This window comes from Pteropus alecto, unplaced genomic scaffold (assembly GCF_000325575.1).
Source record: "Pteropus alecto unplaced genomic scaffold, ASM32557v1 scaffold109, whole genome shotgun sequence".
NCBI lineage: Eukaryota > Metazoa > Chordata > Mammalia > Chiroptera > Pteropodidae > Pteropus > Pteropus alecto.
Window position 1 is genome coordinate 5494745 of NW_006494608.1, and position 25072 is coordinate 5519816.

A 25072-nucleotide genomic window follows, 5' to 3' on the forward strand; every position below is an offset into this window, starting at 1 on the left:
GAGCATAGTTCAATGAAGTGATGTATTTTGTTGCTGTTAATTACAGTTTTTAATTTAGACCTCTCTTCTCTTATGTGTATGTGGATGTCAACACAGTCTTTGTTTCTAACCTCAGCTACCTCTCTTTAAAACACGTCACTTGTATTAAGGGAAATGAAGTGAGAGTCTAAATGGATTTGGATAGTTCCATTATGACTACTGAGAAATCAACCCGTGGCCACAGGTCATAAGTTTCAAGTGCTCAGAAAATGATTTCTTTGAACTCATAAACTATGAGCTCTAAGTAACTATGGCATAATGACCAAGAGAAGTTGAAAGGAGAAGAATGAAACTCCTTTCATGGAAGATCTACTTTATTTTTCACCTCTTCACGTGGGAATGAGTTAACACCCAGTTAAGTTCCTGGAATATTAAGATGATTAACTTAGATCTAGTTCACTTTTGATCTGATTGTTTAAAAATAATAATGCTATTATATCACAGAAAGAAAAAATCCTCTAGATCTTACATTTTTTGATGAGTATATTACCTACTCTTCAATCTTCTATATTAATTCTTGTATAAAGCAGCCACCTTCCAATCATCAGAGAAATTATCTCTGAACTGCAGACTCAACCACAACTCTTCACATCTGTCTGTTTCAGCATATAATGACAAGATTGTGGCATTTCTTCGCCAGCCAAACATTTTTGAAATGCTACAAGAGCGTCAGCCAAGCTTGATGAGAAACCACGCACTCAGGTAGGCGAGTATCCCTCACCCTTCTAACCTCATATCTCTCTATCTATTTTTACAGGTGGGATACCTCTGTGAAGAGAAATGGGCAGAAGTTACTGATGCATTTTATCTATGCGCTTAAATTATAATTTGAATCCTCAAAATGAAGGGGCCAGGGGCCTCTAAGTTTCTCAGAAGTGTCATAATCAGAGATAGTTGTATTGTCAGGTTACATATCATTCATATGAGGCTAAAATTATTCCCATTAATTTGGAGGGAAGCACAGAAAAGGAGCAAAATAGTTTTAAATAAGTTATTTATGTAAAGCATCATATAAATTTCTATTTTTGAAATATAATTGTTTAATGGTAAACTAGATATTAGATGACCATATTCAAATATAAACAAACAAGCAAACAAAAAGTAGCATATATATTCTAACTACTTAAATTCTATTGTCTATATGGTCATTTTTGAACAAAAGTCTCTGAAACTCCGAATCACTTCATTTGGAAGGGATAGCCACCCAAAGAGGTTAAAAGAGAAAATATTCTCTGAACTTAAATTCCACTTTCTCATCAAGATATTCAAATATCTTTCTTCTTCAGTTTACTACCCAGAATTTCAAAAGCTGGTGCTGCATAGATGTCCCCTTGAAGTTTGAATTCTTGCTCAAATAGGAACTAACAATCAAGGCATGTTATAAAATCCTCTACACTTAATTTCCTCATCACTAAAATAGGGTCACATTGTGGGCATATTGAGATGCTTTAATGGCTATATATATAAAAGAAAAGGCAAGGTGGACAAGAATGAAATCGCCTCCTATTTGATGGTCTTCTAAATCTGTCTGACAACTATAAAACTCTACTTTATATGACTTCCTCAATTAATCACCAGTGTTTGAAAATAGCCTCTTTGTTATCCAAATCCTTATTAATCCTGCTAATATATCATTTACTATTCTTTCCTCTCCAACACTCCCTTGTTGATATCTTTTTTAAAAATCTGTGTTTTTACCTGTATAAATTAGAACCAAGATCCTCCAAACTGCCTGTTATAATCTCAATTCCTTCCGTTTTCTTCATCCCCACATCTAAATATTTATCTTCTCACTTTTTCTTTTCCATCCCTTTTTATTCTCTTCTCTCTATCATGGCCAATATTTGGATCCTCTTTATTTCTCTTCTGGACTTTGCATGGGTCTCTTAAAAGAAATCTCTTATCACCCTACTATAACCAGAATTATCTTCTTATAGCACAGATTAAATTGCATAACTCCAGCTCTTCAAAAAAATCTTCCATGATTTCCATTGTATACAGAATAAAGTTAAAAATTCTAAGCATAACTACTATGGGCTCCAAAGTCTTGCCTTAACCTAACTCTTTATCCTGTGCTAGGTGTTTTTTTTTTTTTTTTTTCTTATGGTATCTTCCACCTCCACCAAGTAGGCTGTGTCCTCTCCTACCTTTGCCCTTTCTGGAATGGCTCCTCTATTTAGGTCATCTCTGCCTGTTCCTGGATGTGATGTGAGTGTGAGGCAGCTCAATTTTAAAGGCTCAAGAGTTAAAAAAAGAAGTACCTCTCCCCATGATCCTGTCTAGAGGAAGAATTTACTGCTTCTTCTACAGTCCTCAAGTGAGGACAGTGACCACCATTCAGCCATTGCTATTCTCATGGAGCCATGGATCCACTGTCTTGGGTCCACAAAGCCAGTTGGTGGATGAGAGGGTAGAAGATGAGTTCTCTGAAACTGTTTTCAGCAGACAATAGCGAGTCATAAGGAAATCACACATAGAGGGAAAAGATGGAGCCTGCGAGTCTGGTGCTCCTTACTGAGCAGCGCCAAGGCTCACACTGGTGGTAGCTGGCTTGTTTCTGGTGTTGTTTCTTGTGGAAACTATAAGCACAGCATCTGAGGATTGCTTGCTGAATCTTGATAGGTGTCTTCAGAGGGTCATAGGGTGAGGCTAAACTTGGCCTGCAGCCGAACCCCTCTCAGGACTGTGCCACTAGACACCTACTACACAAAGCTGCACTAATAAGACCGGGAGACTTAGGAGCTCTGGTAAGTACATAGAAACAGACACAGAAAGGCAGCCAAAATGAGAAGACAAAAAAGCAGAAACCATATGAGAGAACAGAAGAGAGATCCAGGAATAATGGAGTTAAGCAATCTAACAGATGCAGAGTTCAAAACACTGGTTATAAAGATCCTCAATGAATTTAGGGGAAATGTAGATGAATTCAGTGAGAACTCTGACAAAGAGATTAAAAAAAAAACCATAAAAATGGAAATGGAAATTATAAAAAGGGAACCAGTCAAAAATTAAGAACAGATTATCTAACATGAAGAGTATATTAGAGGGAATAAACAGAGTGGATAAAGAAGTGGATCAAACCACCAATATAGAAAATGGGGAAGCTGAGGACACTCAATCAGAATGGCAAGAAAAAAGAAGCCAAGACTATAATAATAATTTAAGGAGCCTATGGAACACAATTAAATGTAAAAATATCTGTATCATAGGGATACCTGTAGGAAAACAAGAAGTTGAAAAGCTATTTGAAGACTTAATGATGAAAAACTTTCCTAATCTGGTGAAGGAAACAAATATACAACCTAAAGAAGCTCAGAGTTCCAAAAAAGATGAATCCAAATAGGCCCACAACAAGATACATTATAATTAAAATGCCAAGGATTAAATACAAAGAGAGAATCTTAAAAGCAGCAAGAGAAAAGCAGTTAGTTACCAACAAGGGCACCCCCATAAGACTGACAGCTGATTTCTCAAAAGAAGGGCTTGGCACAAAATATTGAACGTGATGAAAAGCCAGGATCTACAACCACAGCTGTCATTTAGAGTCGAAGGACAGATGAAGATCTTCCTAGACAAAAATAAGCGAAAGGAATTTATCAAGACCAAGCTAGTATTACGGGAAATGTTGGAGGGACTTCTTTAAGAAGGAAAAACATGTATCAAAAACAAGAATAAAGAATGGTAATAACTACATTCCTATCAACAAGTACCTCAAATGGAAAAGAAGTGCTTCAAGCAAAAGACAGGGTATCTGAATGGATAAGAAAACAAGAACCCTACATATGCTGTCTACAAGAGACTCACTTCAGATTAAAAGACACACACAGACTAAAAGGAAGAGGATGGAAAAAGATATTACCTTAATCAACCTAGAGGGTATTGTGCTGAATGAAATGGGTCAGATAGAGAAAAACAAATATCACATGATTTCATGTACTTGTGGAATCCAAAGAACAAAATAAACAACAACAGCAACAAAAACAGAAATAAACTCATAGATACAGAGAATATTTTAATGGCTATTAGATGGGAAAGGGGTTGTGGGGGATGGCGGAAAAGAGGCAAAGGGATTAATAAATGGATTATAAATGAATAGTTACAGAATAGACTTAGAGATGTAGAGCGTAGCATGGGTAAGATGGTTAATAATGTAATAAATATGTAAAGGGGAAGAGATGTACTAGATTTAGTGGGGTGATCGCTTTGTCAGTTATGTCAATATTTGATCACTATGCTGTATGACTAAAACTGGTATATAATTTTATGCCAACTATAATTGAAAAAAAACTCATTTAATTGTACAATGTAAATATGAGCAACTAACTGTCCATTATATTTCAATAAAGCCTGAACAAAAAAAAGACAGAGCAGAGGGACTATGCAGGAGACTATGATATTAATTTATTTGAGAGATGATGGTCATGTGGATGATGGTAGAGCATGGATGGAGGAGAGAGAGCTGCTTGTGGCGATATTATGAATACGAAAACAATAGAAGCTAATGACAGCTTGAACATGAGGGTGAGGATCTGAGAGGAATGATAGCCAGGTGTGGAGCTTCTGCAGATCAGTGGATAGTATCTGTCTTAGTCCATTTGGGCTGCTATTACAAAATACCACAGACTGAGTGGCTTATAAAGAGCTTACAGTCTGGAGACTGGAAGGCCAAGATTAGGGTTCTATCATAGAGTGAGAGTCTTCTTCCAAGTTACAGACTTCTCATACCCTCACATGGCAAAAAGGACTGACTATAGAGCTCTCTAGAATGTCTTTTATAAGGACACTAATCTCATTCATGAGGTTTCTACTTTCATGACCTAATCACATCCTAAAGGCTCCAACTCCTAATACCAACGCATTGGGAGTTAGGATTCCAACAAGCAAAAGAAAGAAAAAGTTAAATATTTTTTTTAAAAAAATCAGTCCCTAAGTCTTCTCAGATTTTTGCTCCTTCACTTCGAGAAAGAAAAAAATAATATCTTTTAAGCATGCATACAATGAAATGATTATTGGCTATGGAATTTGTAATATTCAAATATTTGAATGTCAGAGATGTCAATTGCAAGGTTAATTTGATCAAAATAAATGATATTTATCCATAGACTTATTGGAATAATTTGCCAGGTTGGAAATGGAGGTTATGAAAAAATATCAGATGCATGAAATATAATCAAACAGAGAGAAATTGATGCCTGTGCTCAGACCAACCTGGGAGACTCATGCGTTCTGGAAGCCAGACTCTCTTTAAGCCCAGCATGCCCTTATATATTTTTCATCAGACCTAAGGTTTCTCAAGAGATGATCCCTTACTCTCTTTCTCTGGCTTCCAAGATGTCAGGAGCCCACGACAACCCTTCAGCAGCTTTCCTTACCCAGCTCCACTCCTGACTGTCATAACTATTAAGTCTATCTCCTGTAAGTGGCCATCTGTGTTTCTACTAGATGAAAGCATAAGAAGGACAGTTTTATAACCTACCTTTGTTGTGTTCCTTAGCTTCTGTTTCTATGTGAGTCTGAGGAGAGGTGATCCCTTGTAGAGCATCATCAGAATATGCAGCATGAACTTAAAATACCACAAAATACACTGGACACTAAGACATTACTGTTCAGCCACATTGGAAGAGAAAAAAGGAATCAGAAAAGGATTCATTCCATATCTTATATGTTGATGTGTAACTCTTATTTCTTTCCCACATTATCCTAGGGAGAAAATCCATCACATTCGGACTGAGGGTAATCATGGGCTTGAAAAGTTGTCCTGTGATGCAGATCTAGTTATTTTGCTGAGGTAAGGGGCTAAGCCTGAAGCAATGCTGGAAAAGCCACCCCAGACAGTTCTCCTCTACTACAGCCCATGCTGAAACACTCATCATTTGGTCTAGAGGTTTCTAGCAGCTGTGACTAAAGTAGGGTCCCCATTCTTGTACCTGCTATCCATTGCCTTTATATTTACAATTTAGGTAATAAAAGCTATATATAGTACTTGATGAAGACTTTGTTGTAGAATTAATTATGGTTTAAAATAATACAGAATTTGCATTCTGCAATGTGCCTAGCTTTTGTTGTTTTGTGACAAGTGTAACCACTATTACCTCAATTCATGAACACTCTCTCATAGACAGAGGACTAACTTTTTTTTTTTTTTTTTTTGCAGTCTCTTCGAAGAAGAGATTATGTCCTACATCCCCTTGCAGGCTGCCTTTCACCCTGGGTATAGCTTCTCTCCCCGCTGTTCTCCCTGTTCTTCACCTCAGAACTCCCCAGGTAATTTGAGTACCTGACAGTCTATCTCCTGTAAGTGATCATCTGTGTTTCGACCAGATGAAAGTGCAAGAAGGACAGTTTTATGCTTGTCCTCTCTCCCTGCCTCCTCTCAATTTTCTAATGGAATGCACAGTCTAAATTGTGTGTTGACAAATTGCCACCTGTTTTTGTAACACTCCAAGGCTAGAATGCACTTTACATTTTTAAATAGTTTAATTTATTTTTTACAAAACAAGTATTTTATGATGTGTAAATTATATGAAATTCAAAGTACAGTGTCTGTAAATAAAATTTTATTGAAACCCAGCCATACTTGTTTATTTAGGTATTTTCTATTGCAACTTTTATACTACAGTAGTAGAGTTTAGTAGTAGTGACAGAGACCAAATGGCCCCAAAAGCCTAAAATATTTATTATTTGGCCCTTTGCAGAAAGGTCTGCAAGACCCCTGCACTAAATTGCTGTTGCAGTTCAAATGCATTATTCGAGTACTTAAAAGAGAAGAGTCCTTTCTGAAACATTTGTCCTTATGACTCAGAATGTTATTAGAAACCAAGTTTGCCAACTTTTATTAAGTTGTAAGGAGTTACTAGGTTATATGGTTACTAGGTACCACCATTATGTCCCCAGGAAGTTGCCAGAGTTTTCTTATATCATGTGAAATGATTCTCCTGAAGTTTTCCTTATGTGTTAGAATGAATTTACTCATGATACATAAATTTTTGTAGGTATTTTCTATTGCAAATGAGGAAATATATATTATTGAAGTGTTTAATGAAAAAGAAAAACACTATTTCCTGGGTTCATCAAGATAATTAATTTAAGTCAAATCTATACCCTCAAACAAGATCCAGATATTGTAGACTTTCCCCCCATTTGTTTGGTTTGCATTATCACATTGTCGTAGGTCTCTGTGGTAATCCCATTTTTTATAACTTTAAAAGTAAAGGAAGTTAGTTCGAAAGTTATTTCACAGCTTCAGGAGTCGGAATCCAAGTTTGGCTTCTGAAGTCAGTGGGAGAATTCAGAAGAAAAATAGAATTTAGAAATATGCTCTGTCCCTTAGAAGGAGTATCTCAGTATGGCTCAGTACTGCCATAAGTCTGTAAAACTAGATTATCTTTTAGTTTGGTCCCTCCAAATTGTGTCATTCAGAACTGTCTCTTATAGGTAGTTTTGTTAATTGTCAAACTCTGTTTTTAAGTCAGTATCTCCTTGTTACTTCCTCCTAACAAGTGTACCAATGGCATTGTTAAGGAAATGCCCAATACATGCTGCCTGTGAAATACAACGTAACTGAGATGCTATGGCCTAGGAAAAAGGGAACCAGGAGCTTTGTCAGAGACAGCATTAGGACAATCATTTCCAGTGCGCACAGGGTGACTTACTTTTGGAGAGCCAAGCCTTCCATTTGGGAAAGCTGTTGGTCTGCATGATGATCTGCCATTTTATTGTAGAGACTGTCCCAGCCTTATAATCTGTCTACACTTTGGTCCAAATCTTTGGCAACAGTGTATAATTTTAACATCACTATATGTGAGTGATATCATGTTGAAAATAGAAAAATAAGAGACAGTAAAGAGTTATTTGCTCAATGAGAATTACTTGGATAACTTTTGTAAAAAGTTATCAACTTTACTGACAGAGATATTACTGATGCCATTCATCCAATAACTCATCCAGTTTATTGGTCAAAGTGCTTAACTTTTTATTTTCCTAGCTTTAGCCATGGGATCAAAATCCAAATATAATATGTAATCCAAATATAGTGATATTAAATTTCACAATTCCCATTTTCCAGACCTTTATGAAATTTACCTAGATGCTACAGAGATAATGAATCATAGACATTTATGCTAAAGTACTTTGTAAAATGCACAATGATGACCATGGGGATAGTGGTAGTACCAGTGGTAGTAAAAGTCATATAAAATATACTGTAATCTACTAGACATAAAATTATACTTGCACCTATATACTCGTATCTTAGTTCAAACTTTATTCTGAAACCTGGCATTTCACCAAAGACATTTCTTTTCAAGTGGTGGCTACTGGTTCCCTCACACCTTAGGTGCTGCAGGGCCCGAAGGTAAGGCTGATGTCCTCTATGCTTCCTTGCTTATACCACTCAGCTGTAACTTCCCTCCTATTTACTGCCATCTACCAACTTTTTCTCATTCTCAAAGACTGTGGCACCCGTATCATGTCTCCCTCTCCTTCCCAAGTCTTTCTATCATCCTGAATGACTTCAATATCCACAAAGACCCCATTTGGTTTACTAGCTTCCTAGCTCCTAGAGCTCCTTGTCTTCAGTGACCTTCTCTTCCTCTACCTCAACCACTTGTTTCTGCAGCCATCTTCTTGCTCTTGTTATTATTTCTAAATTACTGACCTGAGTATCCTGTTTCCAACCAAAATGTTTATTCAACTACTTTCCTTATACAATCTTTTGCTCTTATCAGGACCTTCAGTTCATGGATGGCTCTCCTTTCCTTTCTGTCTTTCCCTTATCCAGCATAGATTCTATGTTTCATCATTTCAGTAACGTCATTGCCAATGCTCTAAATTTCCTTGATCTTCTGCATTTTATTTGCATATTCTAGCATAACTCTACCCCTAGATAAACCTTACTATCTGGTTTCTCTTCATCTGTAGCCATACATTCTTGGGCAAATTCACCTAACAGGGCAGATTATTAATTATAAATTAATTATATCTCATCTTACCTAGACCTTTTGCATTCAAAGTAAAATTCTACCACATTTTTTTGGGGGGGTAAACTTAACTATATTCTCTATGCTATACTTCACGTCCTCATGATTATTTTGTAACTACCAATTTGTACTTCTTAATCCCTTCCCCCTTTGCACTCATCCCCAACCCCGCTCCCATTGGCAACCATCAAAATGTTTTCTGTATCTATGAATTCGTTCTGCTTTGTTCATTTGTTTCTTTTGTTCCTTAGGTTATAAATTTAAGTGAAATCATATGGCATTTGACCTTCTCTGTCTGACTTACTTCACTCAGCACAAGACCCTCTAGGTTCATCCATGTTGTTTCAGATGGCAAGATTTCATTCCTTTTTATGGCTGAGTAACGTTCCACTGTATATATATACCACCTCTTCATTATCCATTTACTTATTAATGGGCACTTAGGTTACCTCCATATCTTGGCTATTGTAAATGTGCTGCAATGAATATGTGAATTAACATGTCTCTTCAAAGTAATATTTGGGTTTCTTCAGATAAATACCCCAAAGTGAGATTGCTGGGTCTTTTTTTGTCACTTGATATAGCCTCTGTTTTAAAGTTTATTTTTGTCTAGTATAAATATTGCTACCCACCTTCTCTTTTTTTGTTGTTCATTTTCGTTTTCATGAAATATATTTTTCCATTCCTTTACTTTCAGTCTGTATGTGTCTTTTGATCTGAAATGAGTCTCTAGTAGGCAGCATATGTAAAGGTCTCATTTTATTTTCCTTTTAGCCACCTATCTTTTGATTGGAGCATTTAATCCATTTAAATTTGAAATAATTGTTGACAGATATATACTTATTGCCATTTTATTATTCATATTTTTATCTTATTTCTTCTTTGTAAAGAAGTTTCTTTAACATATTTTGTAATACTAGTTTGGTATTGATAAACTCCTTTAGCTTTTTCTTGTTTTGGAAGCTTTTTTATCTGCCCTTCGATTCTAAATGATAGCTTTGCTGGTTAGAGTAGTCTTGGTTGTAGGTGTTCATGCCAATCCCTCTGGCCTGCAAAATTTCTGTCAAGAAATTAGATTAAAGTCTTAATGGAGTATGTTTGTAAGTGACTAGCTGCCTTTCTTTTGCTGCTTTTAGGATTCTCACTTTGTCGTTAAGTTTTGCCATTTTATTTATAATGTGTCTTGGTATGGGCCTCTTTGAGTTCATCATGTTTGGGACTCTCTGGGCTTCTTGTACTTAATATATATTTCCTTCACCAGATTAGAGAAGTTTCTGTCACCATTTTTTCAAATAGATTTTCAATTCCTTGTTCTTTCTCTTCTCCTTCTGGTCACCCAATGTTGTAAATATTGGTATGTTTGATGTTGTCCCACAGGCCCCTTAAACTATTCTCATTTTTTTAAATCCTTTTTCCTTGCTGCCATTCTGATAAGATGTTTTCTGCTACCTTATCTTGTAAATCTCTGATTCCATTCTCTACTTCATCTAATCTACTCTTGATTCCTTATAATGTATTCTTCATGTCGATTATTTTATTCTTTACTTTTGACTGATTCTTTTTATGTTTTCTATCTCTTTGTTTAAGTTCCCACTGAGTTCATCTGCTTTTCCCCTCAGTTCATTGAGCATCCTTATAACCAGTGTTATAACCAGTGTTTTGAAGTCTGCATGTGGTATATCATTTGTCTCCATTTTGTCTATTTCTTTTTCTGGAGCTTTGTTCTTCTCTTTTATTTGGGACATCTTTCTCTGTCTCCCCATTTTGGCTGTCTCCCTGTGTTTGTTTTTGTGTATTAGGTAAGGCTCCTATGTCTCCCAGTCGTAATCAAGTGGCTTTATGTAGTAGGTTTCTGTGGACCCCAGGGGCACAGTAACTCTGGTCACCTGAGCTGGGTGTTCCAGGTATGTCTCTTGTATGGGTTTTGTATGCCCTCTTTTCGTAGTTGAGTCTTGATTGCTGTTTGCATGTTAATGGGAGGGGTTGAACCTCGGGCTGATTAGTTTTATGGACTGGCCGGTGACTACAGTGGAGGATCTGTTGTGCAGGGGCTGACCTTGCAGAGCAGAATTCACTTTAGCAGGTCTCTGGTACCTGCCCAGTCTGTCCTCTGGATGTGTTGTCTTTGGATGGGGCCCTGGGTGGTGCTCCAGTTTGGTCTGAAGCTGGCCCTTGGGCATGCCAGCCCCAGGGCCTTTTGGGAGGTGCCTGCCACAGGCCAAGTTCAGCCATAGCCTGTGCCTTTCCCATGACCACCTAGCATGAGCCACCAAGCATGCTTGGCAAGAGGTACAGGGCACACCAAGACCAGAGGCTGCTTGTCTGGGTTTTGTGAACCTTTGAGAGATGTTAGGAAAGTTCACAGCATGAGCCAAGACATGCCATTTTTCTTGAAAAGCCGCTGGAAGCAGCTGAAGTGGGCCCACAAGTTGGGTGGAGTGTGGTCTCAGGGAATCACTAGGGCAGGGCAACCTGTGTTAGCCAGGTTTATGGAGACTGCATGCTGAGAATGGGGAGAGCTCAAAGAAGAAATACTGGATTCTGCCTACAAGGCTCACTTTAAATTGAAACATACACACAGACTGAGAGTAAATGTGTGGAAGAAAATGTCTCATAAAAATGGAAACAAATGAAAAAAGAAGATGGGGTAGCAATATTTATGCCAGACAAAATAGATTTTAAAACAGAGGCTATATCAAGTGACAAAAAAAGACCCAGCAATCTCACTTTGGGGTATTTATCCGAAGAAACCCAAATATTACTTTGAAGAGACATGTTAATTCACATATTCATTGCAGCATATTTACAATAGCCAAGATATGGAGGTAACCTAAGAGCCCATCAATAAATGAATGGATAATGAAGAGGTGATACATATATACAGTGGAACGTTACTCAGCCATAAAAAGGAATGAAATCTTGCCATCTGAAACAACATGGATGAACCTAGAGGGTCTTGTGCTGAGTGAAGTAAGTCAGACAGAGAAGGTCAAATGCCATATGATTTCACTTAAATTTATAACCTAAGGAACAAAAGAAACAAATGAACAAAGCAGAACGAATTCATAGATACAGAAAACATTTTGATGGTTGCCAATGGGAGCGAGGTTGGAGATGAGTGCAAAGGGGGAAGGGATTAAGAAGTACAAATTGGTAGTTACAAAATAGTCGTGAGGATGTGAAGTATAGCATAGAGAATATAGTCAATACTATTGCAATAACTATGTACAGTGTCAGTTGGGTACTAGATTTATCAGTGTGATCACTTTGTTAGCTATATAAACATCTAATCATTATGTTGTATCTCCTGAAACTAATATAATATTGTTTGTCAACTAAAATTTTTAAAAAATTAAAATTTGCTTAAAAGTAAACAAATGTAAAAGAAAAAAAGAAACAATGGATTCTACCAGCTCTTCTGTCTGGGATAAAGCTACCCCTCCAGTACTCACTCTGAAGCCATTTCCTCCCCTTATGTCCCTGGCACCTTTTGAGCTGTTGCCCCAGCAATGAAGAGCAGAGTGAGCGATTCCATTAGCTAGAAAATCCATGAACTGGCATTTTAAAAATAGTGCTTGGTACTCCAGCCATCCTCCATCTCACTCAGCCACAATCTCCACTGTTTTTCACAGCAAAACGTGTGGATACTTCTCTTCCTGTCATTGGAATCTTGGGCTAAGGAGCCTGGTGTGGACCTGGGACCCCTTGCTCCTCTGAGGGAACCTCCACAACCAAGATATCCCTCCCAATTTTTAATTGCCACACATGGTGTGAGACAAGCCCCTTCTGCATTTCTGCCCCCCTACCAGTCTTGAGGTGGCTTATTCTGTATGGCTTTGTTGTAGGACATCTGTTCACCTAGACTTAAGTTGATTTCTCTAAGATAATTGTTCCATAGTTTAGTTGTAATTTTGATATGGTCATGAGAGGAGGCAAGCACAGCATTTATATACTCTGCCATCATGACCTGAAGTCTAAGAATGACATTTTTATAACTCAAGTCATATTATGTCAGTCACTATGCAACGGCTTTCTATTGTGCTTAGCATTAAACAAACTTTCTTAACACAGCATACTTTACCCTGTTTGATCTGCCTCTTGCTCACTTCTCAAGTTTAGTTTAACACTGTGTGTGGTTCTTATACATACATGTACTTCAGGTAAACTGGAACACTACTTTCCATTCTGCTGCAATACCTTTACACATGCTGATTCTCTACCTATATTGGCTTTTTTCTCCCAACTTATTTCTTCTCTTCGCTAAATGGAAGCCCCTTCTGACTTATTCAGTCTCATTTATGCTTACTTATGCTTCAGATCTTCCCCATGGAAGGCATCCTGCACATGGCCAAAGTGTTCTGTAATCTCAGAGAACTGAATTCCTTTTCTTCATGGGTAGCAATCACTTCAAATTGCAATTATATTCTAATTTCTATGAGTTTTTGATATCAATCTTCTCTAGATTATAAATTCAATACCTTAAATATAGTAATTAATAAAGGAACAAACCTTGGGGAAGAATGTTATTTTTTCCATTCTGTTTTTTTCATTAAAAGGTGTATAAAGATAATAAAGCATTTATAAAGCCCTCTGGGTGATAGAAAAACTCTCTTCTAGTAGAGTCAAGGAAATTATTATTATCATTATTATTATTATTTAATTTTGTTTATATGATGCAAGGTAATCTAATATAAAGTCCTAAGTGCTCTGAGCCCTAGTAGACAGGTATGTTTATTTTAGCATCAATATCAATACACTTAGAGAAGTACAACATATACATATATTAGTGCTAGTTGCCTCATTAAAGTTACAGTCATTTCTTATAATATACTGACTTACAAGAAAAATTTAGTCTAGCACTGTTTACATTGTTATAGATTATTTAAGTACTATTTAGCCAGAAAATATGCTTATTAAAGTATTTTGATGAGAAATAGAACTTGAAATGGAGTGGAAAACATAAATATTTATTGTCATCAGAATTCAATAAATATTTTCTTTATTGTATTATTTATATTTATTATAAAAGTAACTGAGAGAGTGATGGAAATTAAGGGAAACTTCTTGGGGAAGAAAAATATGAAGTCACAGGAATATGCCTCTGGTCAGACTTTCCTCTGCTGTTGCTCTGTGTATTTGCTCTTGACCTTCAGCCCATGTTCTTCTCTCGTCAGGTTTACAGAGAGCCAGTGCAAGAGCCCCTTCACCCTACCGAAGAGATTTTGAGGCCAAGCTCCGCAATTTCTACCGAAAATTGGAAGCCAAAGGATTTGGTCAGGGTCCAGGGAAAATTAAGTGAGTGCTCCAGTACTTGGAACAGAATTCAGATGGTAGCTTTTTCTATCATTTTCTCCTATATACCTTTGTAATATTTGTTTTGGATATTGGATACCTTGGTGTGGTAGCAGTTTTGTTCATAGAAAAGCGAAAGAAAAAATGTTAGTAAGTTGGGAAGAAAGAAGAAAGGAAGTTAAGGAATTGGAAGGGAGGCATAAAGTGAAGGGAAGAGAAGAGTAGAAGAGAGAGAAAGAACAGTAGATTGCAGAAAAAGGCATATGTAAAGTTAATAGTAGACTTTTTCAGAAAACAAAGAATCTTGAACTAAATAAAAAAATCTTATATTTCTCTTCGCTTATTCTTGGTGCAAATTTAATTCATTAGTCAAATTCATGGACTCTTTGTAACTTTGTAATTGGAGTATAAGTAAAAAGTTGTTTGTTTGTTTGTTTTTTCCTTCTGAATTTATTATTTTCATCTTGAAAAACTGAGCCTGAACTTAGGAATTCAACTGAAGAGATTCTGTTTTTTCTTAAATTAATTCCAAAAATCCAAAACGTAGTCTAATAGGATGGAATGTATCCAATTATAAAAGTGCACACACTGTGTTCCAAATAATTTGAAAAGAGTGTTTAAAAAGTCCATTGATCAACTGATGGAATCTGTACCTCCTTGGAGAGGCTGGAGAGTGAGACTAAACCACGCACCTAGAACACTCTCCAACATCAGAGCTTTGAGTCATTACTCACTACCCACATGGCTTCTTCTCCTTCCCAGGCTTATCATTCGTCGGGACCACTTGTTGGAGGGAACCTTCAATCAAGTGATGGCCTATTCCCGGAAAGAGCTCCAGCGAAACAAGCTCTATGTCACCTTCGTTGGAGAGGAAGGGTGAACATCAGTAGTTTTATACAGATACCTCAATTTGGGTAGACTAGACCCTTGGATTTGGGGTGATTTTTCTTAAGAATAAGCAAGATGTCTCTAAGCCTTTGCCCCAAGGTGATTCTGATCATGTCCTCCCAGGAGGTCTTTCTCTCTCCAGGTATTGCCAAGCTTTAGGTTTCATATTCTTTAAAAGCCTAATATTGACAGGTACTAGAGTCTGAAGTATATGGTCAAAGTATAAGCCAAAAATATAGCCCTAAGCTACTGGATCTTTACTTTTTCAGGTGGTGCATACTTCTGAGAATTTGATTAAAAAAATAATAATAATAATAAAAATAAACCCCAAAACTCTTCATCCTAAAGTGCGCATATACAACTATATACCAAATTTTTCATATAATTTCATTGATTTCATAAAAACCCATCTCAACCATGGAAGGCAAGCCCACGTAGAAGGGCATATCAGCATAAATTTGGAAGCTTTTCAATTCACACACATGCACACATGCATACATGCACACACTGTCATGGGAAATTCTCTTGTGCCTCTTCCAAAAAAGTTCTTTTTTTTTGATAAGCCAGCTGTATGTTTTATCCAGTAGTTGCTATATGATCAAAAAAGTTAAGAAACATTGCCATACAAATTCATTCATGCACTTCTGAGTACGAAGATCCCCAAAGCTATTACAGCATCCTCATCTTCTAGAGCAAATTGATACTGCCATTGGGATCCACTCTAAAGAGCCAGGGCTACTCTCTCTTTTCCCCAGCACTGACTCTGAAAGAGCATACTAGCACCTAGTTAGAGATAAGACCCTTACTTCTTGTTTGTAATGAGTTTCCTGGCCTCTGCTTCTTTTGCAGCCTGGACTACAGTGGTCCTTCGCGAGAGTTCTTCTTCCTTTTGTCTCAGGAGCTCTTCAACCCTTATTATGGACTCTTTGAGTACTCTGCAAACGATACTTACACAGTGCAGATCAGCCCCATGTCTGCATTTGTGGAAAACCACCTAGAATGGTAAGATTTAGAATTTTTGCTTTCTTATGCTTGAAAGTTCTAGTCTTTCTTAGTCAGAAGGCAACAGCATTTCTCAACAGCCACTGTGTTTAGAGCAGTGTGTCAGATATAATGAAAGGTGATGAGAGTGAACAACGAAGCATTAGAAGACTCTGTTAGTTTTCACCCAGAATACAAAATAAATTACTAAAGACACTGCAAATGTATTGTCAACTGCAAATTGATGTAAAACACAGTAATCGCTTTCTGAGGTAAGTAGACATAAATCCTGAATATTGATAATTCTACTAAAATTATGAGTTCCCAGTGGAGGCTCCTTAGAGGTATTCATGGATTTGAAATCCTTTAACACCTGCACACTTTTGGGCCAATGGCTTTAGCACTATGAACATCAGATTCTACATCTTATCATAAAATAAGCTGTTGGGTCAAATGATCTCTAAGTATTCTTTTGACTAAAAAACCCAGTTATCTCTTTGGTTCTCTCCTATTGAGGCATCTATTACCACTTACTGATATGTGTGAGAAGATAAATATCTGTCAATTCTATGCAGTTCTTTGGGTGAGATACCTCAAGTATTAGAAGCCTCCAGAAATCTGCATGGGACATGTATTATGCATACACTTTCTTGCTGTGTCACCACCACACCTGATTTGAAAATTACCCCTGTTCTCACCACAGGAATTTCTGCCATTAAGGAAGAAATGAGTCTTGGAGATTGCTAATGTGGTTCTTATGTGACATTGCTTATTTATGATGTGTTACAATGGCTGCCGATGAAGGCAGCTTCTGCTTGACACTTGGGCCTGCTGGGCTTACAGGCCAAATCTCTATATTTTGGTTTTATAGCATCAGTAATCCACCTCTGCTAAGGCTTCTAGCTATTGCCATGCTGTTCTCTCCAGTCTCAGCTCTGTAGTTTTTGACCTATGGCAGGCATGCCTACATCAAGCATTTGAAACAAGTGACGAAACAAAATTTACCCTTTGTCATTTTTTTTCTTGTCACTTATTAATAAAGGGAGAAAAAGCCTGTGAGACAGAAATACACAGACAAGTGGAGCAGGGAAATTGTTGCTAAGGAGACCTATGACTCAGAATCTGCAATTTTAATAAAGCAATTATAAATATAATCCTATTTTAATAAAACAATTATAAATTTAGCACATACTATGTTGGAATGATGCAACAATGAAATGAGCAAGATCTCTTCCCTAAAAAAGCTATAGTGGGAAGAACACAAGAGTGAACCAACAATTACAATACAAAATCTCGGGAAACATGGTGGAGTGAGATACATCCTCAGATCTCTCCTCTTGAAACAACAATAAGCTGAATATCTAAAACTCAAAAAAAAAAAAAAAACCCCACCCAAACTGCACACCAGCACGTCTGAGCGTGGGATCTGTGCATAAGAGCTACCACAGGTCAGAACCCCGGGTGTCAGGTGGTGGACTGGGTGAAATAAAGAAGCTGCCTCTTGCAGTCTCTGGAGCTCCTTGAAAAAGGAGGGGGAGGGGTGAAGGTATGGCGACTTCCCTGATCAGCCTGCCTGAAGTGCCAGAACTTCTAGCAGCTGGCAACAAGGTCCAGTCACCAGAAAGTAGAGAAGTGGAACGGGACCACAGAGAAACAACAGTTGATTTTTACAGGCCCTGGTTGCAAAACCAAGGCTGAGGCGCAGTCCCCAACCCCCAAACCAGAGTGTCCCTCGCCCCATACCCTCCGAGACTGAATACCGCAGAATCCAAGGGAATGTGAGCAAATGCTGCCGAGATTGAAGCTACCTTTTACAGCCTCTGGAGCTCCCTACAGGAGGAGAGGGAGGGGAGAAGATGCGATGACATTCCTGATCAGCCTGCCTGGAAGTGCCAGAACTTACAGCAGCCAGCAGCTGGGCCTAGTCATCAGGGCAGAAAACAGAAAAGTGGGACAGGACTACAGAGAAACAACAGCTGATTTGTACCAGCCCAGCTGCAAAACCGAGGCAGAGCCGCAGCTCTCAACCCCCAACCCAAAGGGCCCCTCCCCGGTACCGATCACCGTGGAGTCCCTGGGGAATCTGAGTAAACACTGCCAAGACTGTTGCTAAACTGACAGGAACTGAAACTGAGAGTAGCAAGTGTGATTAAATATCTACAAAAAAATTAAAAGACATTTAGGCTTTATATAAAGCAGGGATCCAAGAGACTTAGAAGCCACCTACTGGAACCAAAAGAAAAACGTTTTTTCTTTGCAGCAGACTAAAGAGATACCTTTATATAATAAATCTTCTTTCTGGAAAAACAACAGAATACACTTCCATTAATGCCCAGGCAGAGAAATAGTTCATTAAACACCATGAACAATCAAGGTGACAAGGCATCTCAGAAAGAAAGAAAAAAATCTCCAGAAAATAAGATTACAGACATAGAAATATGCAACTTAAATGACAGAGAATTCGGGATGGTGCTTCTAAAAAACTCAGTGAGATCCAAAGTCAGTCATATCACCAATTTCAGGTATTGATACAACAACTAGATGAGCAGAATGAGTTCTTTAGAAAGGAGATTGAAACCCTCAAAAAGAACAGAATAGATCTTCTGGAAATAAACACACACACACATACACACACACACACACACTGAAAGAGTTGAAAATGAAATAGCAAGCTTGGGAAATAGAGTCGACCAAATGGAGGAAAGGATCAGTGATATCGAAGACAGAAATCTATAAATAAAACAAAAGAAAGAAGAGAGAAACCAAAGAATGAAAAATAATGAAAGAGAAATACAAGACCTAGCTGGAGACCCATCAGGAGAGGAAACATAAGCATAATGGGCATTATGGAAGGTGAGGAAAAGGAGCAAGGACTAGAAAGCATCTTCAGACAAATAGTTGACGAAAAATTTCCCAAATTTAAGGAATGAGCTGGAGCTTGGAATTCAAGAGGTCAACAGAACACCCAATGATCTCAACCCATAAAGGCCTTCGCCAAGACACATAGTATTTACTTTATCAAAATTAACAACAAAGACAGAATTCTCAGGGCAGCCAGAGAAAAGAAGATGGCAACTTATAAAGGAAAACCCATTAGATTATCATCAGACCTCTCAGCGCAAACCATACAAGCCAGAAAAGGATGGAATCAAATATTTAAAATACTAAGTGAAAGGAACTACAAGCCTAGAATAATGTATCCAGCTAAGTTCTCCTTTAGGTATGAATAAGAAATTAAGACCTTTTCAGACATACAAAAATTGGGGGAATTCTCCACTACGGGGCCTCACTACAGGAAATACTGAAAGGTGTCAGCTCATCTAAAACAAAATAACAACAACAACAAAAATATATAATTAGGATTAAAGTGACTGTCAGGCAAATAGAAGCAGAGGAGTGCAACCTTTACTAAGAATAGGACATTATAAGCTTAAATAATAAGAACAGAATTGCTATAACAAGATAGCAATGAACATTCAGCACACACAGCAATAAACTGAACCTGTGGTACATATATACAATGGTCTATTATTCAGCCATAGAAGAGATGCAATACTGCCATTTGCGACAACCTGGATGGACCTCGATATAATCATTCTAAGTGAAATAAGCCAGACTGGTCTCTAGCCATGATACCCTGAACAAATCTGATCCCGTCTGATCTCGGAAGCTAAGCAGGGTCGGGCCTGGTTAGCACTTGGATGGAAGACCACCTAGGAAGACCAGGTGCTGTAGGCATACAAAATATAAAGTAAGGGATTGTAAGAAAAAGGAGAAGAAGAAGAAGAAAAGTAATAAGCCAGACTGAAAAAGTTGAAAATCACATGATATCACTTATACGTGGGATATAAACCCACATATGGACATGGACAATGGACTAGTGGTTACTAGAGGGTAGGGGGTGGGGGAGGAGGAAAGAGGAAGAGAGGGTAAAAGGAGTCAAATATAGTGGGGTAGGGAGAGGGCGAAGTGGGTAAAGGGGATCAAATATATGGTAGCTGAAGGAAACTGGACTCTGGGTGGTAATCACACAATAGAATATATAGATGTCAAGTTATAATGTACACCTTAAAATTGTATAATTGCATTAACCAATGTTACCTCAATAAACTTAAAAAAATTAAAAAATATAAACTCAAGCATCTTGGACTTAAAGGGTATTTTATGAATTTGACTTCAAATTCAAGGGAAGTAAAAGCTGAAATAAATGAATGGGACTATATTAAACTAAAAAGCTTTTACTCAGCTTAAGAAACTGTCAACAAGGTAAAGAGACAACTATCCGAATGGGAAAATATATTTGCAAGCAACACCTCCTATAAGGGCCTAATATCAAAAATATACAAAGAACTCACACAACTCAAAAAAACTAACAATCCAATCAAAAATGGGCAAAGGACCTGAACAGACGCTTCTCCCTAGAGGACATACAAATGACCAGCAAATATTTGAAAAGATGCTCACTATCACTAACTATTAGGAAAATGCAAATCAAAACCACAATGAGGTACCATCTCACACTTGTCAGAATAGCTATAATCAACAGGACAAGTAATAACAAATGTTGGAGAAGATACCAAGAAAAAGGAACCCTTATACACTGCTGATAGGACTGCAAATTGGTACAGCCACTATGGAAAACAGTATGGAAGTTGCTCAAAAAACTAAGAATTGATCTACCATATGATCCAAGAATCCATCTACAGGGTATTTACCCCAAAGTCTTGAAAACCCATGTCCAAAAAGATATTTGCACACAGATGTTCATAGCAGCATTATTCACAGTGGCCAGGACATGGAAGCAATCAAAATGTCCTACAATAGATGATTGCTAAAGAAGCTGTGGTACATATATACAATGGAATATTACTCAGCCATAAGAAGACGTGAAATACTGCCATTTGCGACAACATGGATGGACCTCAAGATAATCATGCTAAGCAAAATAAGCCAGACAGAAAAAGTTGAAAACTACATAATATCACTTATATGTGGTATATAAACCTAAAAGCAACAAATGAACAGCACAAACAAGGAGAGACACATAGACATGGACTTTAGACTAGTGGTTACCAGAAGGTAGAGAGTGGGAGAGGATGGAGGAGGTAGACGAGATAACAAAGGTTAAATATAGGGGGCAGGGGGAGATTGAAGTGGGTAAAGGGGATCAAATATATGGTAGCTGAAGAAAACTGGACTTTGGGTTTTAAAAACACAATAGAATATACAGATGTCAAATTATAACATACACCTGAAAATTATATAATTGTATTAAGCAATATTACTCCAATCGACTTAATTTTAAAAATACATAAATACAAATAGAAAGTAAATCTTGCTATATTGTGAATGAAAATCTGAAGTTGTTGATAAATCAAGGGGAGAAATAGAAGTTTAAGACTAAGGCAGAGGCAGTGTCTAAAAAGGAAGGGATTGACTTTGGGGACATTTCGGAGAGAGAAGAGACTGAACTAATTAGTGCCCTGATTGAATGTTGAGGTGAGGGAAAAAGAAAAATATAAAATAAGTGCAAGTTTTCTGGTCATACAGTTAGGTGGATTGACGCTATTAATTGTGATGGCGATTATGTCCAGAAGACAATATTTAGAGAGGAAAAATTAGGAATTCACCTTTTGACAGGGAGAGCTTGCAATTTCTGTTTTAAACACAGCTTGATACAATAATATGTAACTGGAACTATGGCTCTGGTTAGCAGGAGAGCAGCTGGCTAAATATCAAAATTTAAGAGACACCAACACAAAGTGGCTCGGAGTGGGAATATATGAGAGAGAGCCCTCAGAACTTGTGCTGACAGTAAGCAGAGCAGAAGCCAACATTGATGTGCAAGGGGTGGGAAGATTCAAAGGTCTCAGAGGGAAGCTAAGAAGGAGTCACTAGAGAGCTCATAGCCTGGAATGAGTGTAATAAAAGAATGTACAGGACTTGGAGGAAGTGAGCTGTACTCAGGAGATCTACTTGCGGAGGAGAGGAGACAGTCTAAAAGGTAAGAGGCCAGTCTACGGCCATGCCACCCTGAACATGCCTGATTTCATCTGATCTCGGAAGCTAAGCAGGTTCGGGCCTGGTTAGTACTTGGATAGGAGACCACCTAGGAATACCAGGTTCTGTAGGCAAAAAAATAAAATTAAAAAATAAAATTAAAATAAAAAGGCAGAGGCCAGGAGAGATGTGTAGGAAATAGAATGGGGTCTACAAGGGTTCATAACATAAGATTGGGAGGACAGAGGTTCAGACATCAAAAGAGTAAGAGTGTTCAAATGACCAAGGGAGCTGCGTATAGATGGTGGCAGAGGAGAACAAGAGTAAGTGCCATGGTAGTATAAATGGGACCCAGCTTTCTGAAGAAAGCCTGGGAGTCAAGAATGTTTCAGTGCAGACACAGAATAAGGCCACAGGCAAAAGCCTACTGGAAACCACATAGAATTTGCTGAACTTATGACCTGTTTGTTTGCTTTTCAAGAGTGACCTCAGTCACTTTCCACTGGGAAAAACACCTCGCCAGCTACTCAGCCCCTACTCTCACCTTGACTTTGTTGCTTCTGCTCATCTCTGGCATGAAAAGGCTGAGGAGGCTATGTAAATGTGCCAATTATACTTCATTTCACTGAGGAAGCAAATTGTGTGATACAGGGATGTTGTAAGAATTAGCAAAGTTCTCTCGGTGGATCCCTTTTAAAGGTTAAAGGCCCATAAGTGCCTGCCCTGGAGATACTAGTTAACCTCTTTTTTTTCCAAGGGAAAGAATGTGAGGACTTTCATATGTTGATGTTTCCACTTATTTGAGAATATTTACTATGTAGCCCAGAAACAAAATTGCAGGTAGCTTTCTGTCCAACTAGGAGTCTAACCAGAGGATACGAGTGTCCTTTCAGTGCTGCACATTAGATGGCAATTTGTTATGAAGTGAGCAGGGACCTCCTCTGATCCTAGGCTCCAACTCTAAGCCTTCAGTCCCCTGAGCCCCGGGCTGGCAAGAAGCCAGGATATGGAACCAACATGGGTACCAGACTATATCATGAATGGCACATGGAATTACAGTCTTCTCTCCTCAGTGCCTCAGTGGTCCTGTGAGAGATGTTGAGTTTCCTTTGGATAATTGCAACCATGAGTGATGAACTTGAGCTGCCTTCTTTAGCTTTGAACAAGAAGTCCTATTGGGCTGTTGTGTCTCAACCAGATGGTAAGGCCGCAGTTACTCCTTCCAAGTATTTTCCTACTTGAGCCTTGTGAGAAATGATTTTACAAAGAAAACTGAGCATTACTGAGTGCTTGGTCAGCTCTTTGGCCAGCATTTTAGTGAAGAGCATTGAGAAGGATTTACTCCTAGAAGTCACTCTGAGTCTTGCACAAAGTGTGGGCAGCTAGTGGATGCTGTTTCCCAGCCTTAGGCCCTTGTCATTGTCATTCCCACAGTATCAATGACACTGAGGAAACTTGAATCCAGAGTTCTCAAATATGATCTCCAAATCAAATGTCATTCACCCACCAGCAGAATGGGTGAAGCTGTGGCTGATCTCAGATCTAGGTGCATGGCCTGCCTTCCTTCCTCACTCCCCAAGACCCTTTGTCCAGTGATCCATACAGTGAGTGAAGAAGATGACATTTACTATGATCAATATATCACTCATCAGAAAACAGAGACGAAAGTATTGCAGGGCTCTTAGTGGCCACAGTCTTGACTTTGTAAAGCTGGAAATTATCCCTGACACGGGAGACCAGGGCATGGTTCCTCCTGGGAAAAGGAGTGACTCTCTCGGCCTCTCCTGCTCCTCACTCTACAGAACAGTGCCAAAGACCAGAAATAAGCAGTGAATAAACTAGTCAGCGTTATGGAATTAAACATCACTCAGGATTGAAAAATTACTCAGGCGTTGCTGGAGGAGGCATCTTTGCACTAGTCTTTTTTTATTTTTCTGGTTCTTTATTTTTTACTAAACTTTTTCTGTGTCCCATACTCTGGTTTGTCTGATTCTTTACTAGAAAGTAAACTCAATGTGGGCAGAGACAGTCTATCTTATTTTACTCTAGCACAACGCCTAACAGTTTGAGGTGTTCAAATAACATTTCCCTGAAGATTAGGTGTATACCTGAGTGTTGTTCCATAAGCTCCATCAGTCACTTTCTTTTACCAGTACTATTAAAATAAATAGAATGCTCATACCTTCCTTGTGCAATTAATTGCTCAAAGCTCACACTTTTTTAATTGTCTATGGTTTTAAAGCCCTTGCAATGTCAGGGATAAATGCACTTGTCCCCTGGGAACGTTGCACTCTGCTCTGCAGGATACCCAAATGTTGTTTGTTTTCTAAGGGAAGGGCTCTTCCTCCCCTCACACTTTGCTACTCCATCAGCTGATTATCAGTCAGGCATTACCTAAAGAAATAGGTGGAGGGACCTATAACATACCATGTCCTTATCCTGAAAGCTCCTAGTTGACTATACTATTTAAGATTCTCTGGTTTCCTGCTTGCTTGTGTGAGCTTTATATACACTAGAATAGAACCAGCCAAATCAAAACTACATACAGAGGCATAATGATTCTACCTACTTCCCTTTATTTCTAGTCAAATGTTGAAAGATAGCAACATGAATAAATATAGTGAAGATTCTATATACACATTAAGTAAACTGGAAAAAAAATTTTTTTGCCTTCAACCCAAAAAGACTTTCTATAATTGCAGTTTCATTATCTACTTGTACCACTGACTTTACAAATTGATAAAGACCCTGTCAAAATTGGAACTGATAAAATCATGCCAAGTAAGAGAGAGGAGGTAGAGCTGGAGCCCTATTGGGCCTCCCATCAAAGCTGTGGTCACAGATGGATGCAGCCTTGCCAGACCTGACTTGGGTAGAGAGAGGTTGGAAAATAG

The 25072-nt window shown here is 38.1% G+C and overlaps 1 protein-coding gene and 2 pseudogenes across 1 annotated transcript in view; all 3 read left to right on the top strand.

Moving 5' to 3' along the window:
- The window catches only part of HECW1 (HECT, C2 and WW domain containing E3 ubiquitin protein ligase 1), a 486667-nt gene that overhangs the window by 405087 nt on the left and 56508 nt on the right, over positions 1-25072 (top strand). The window contains exons 18-23 of the mRNA XM_006925348.2: positions 645-741; positions 5744-5827; positions 6194-6303; positions 14192-14312; positions 15072-15185; positions 16047-16199. Of these exons, the coding sequence (XP_006925410.2) occupies positions 645-741; positions 5744-5827; positions 6194-6303; positions 14192-14312; positions 15072-15185; positions 16047-16199 (679 nt within the window). The remainder of the gene's footprint in view (positions 1-644; positions 742-5743; positions 5828-6193; positions 6304-14191; positions 14313-15071; positions 15186-16046; positions 16200-25072) is intronic.
- On the top strand, positions 19798-19916 carry LOC112473562 (annotated as a pseudogene).
- Positions 22194-22312, top strand: LOC112473605 (annotated as a pseudogene).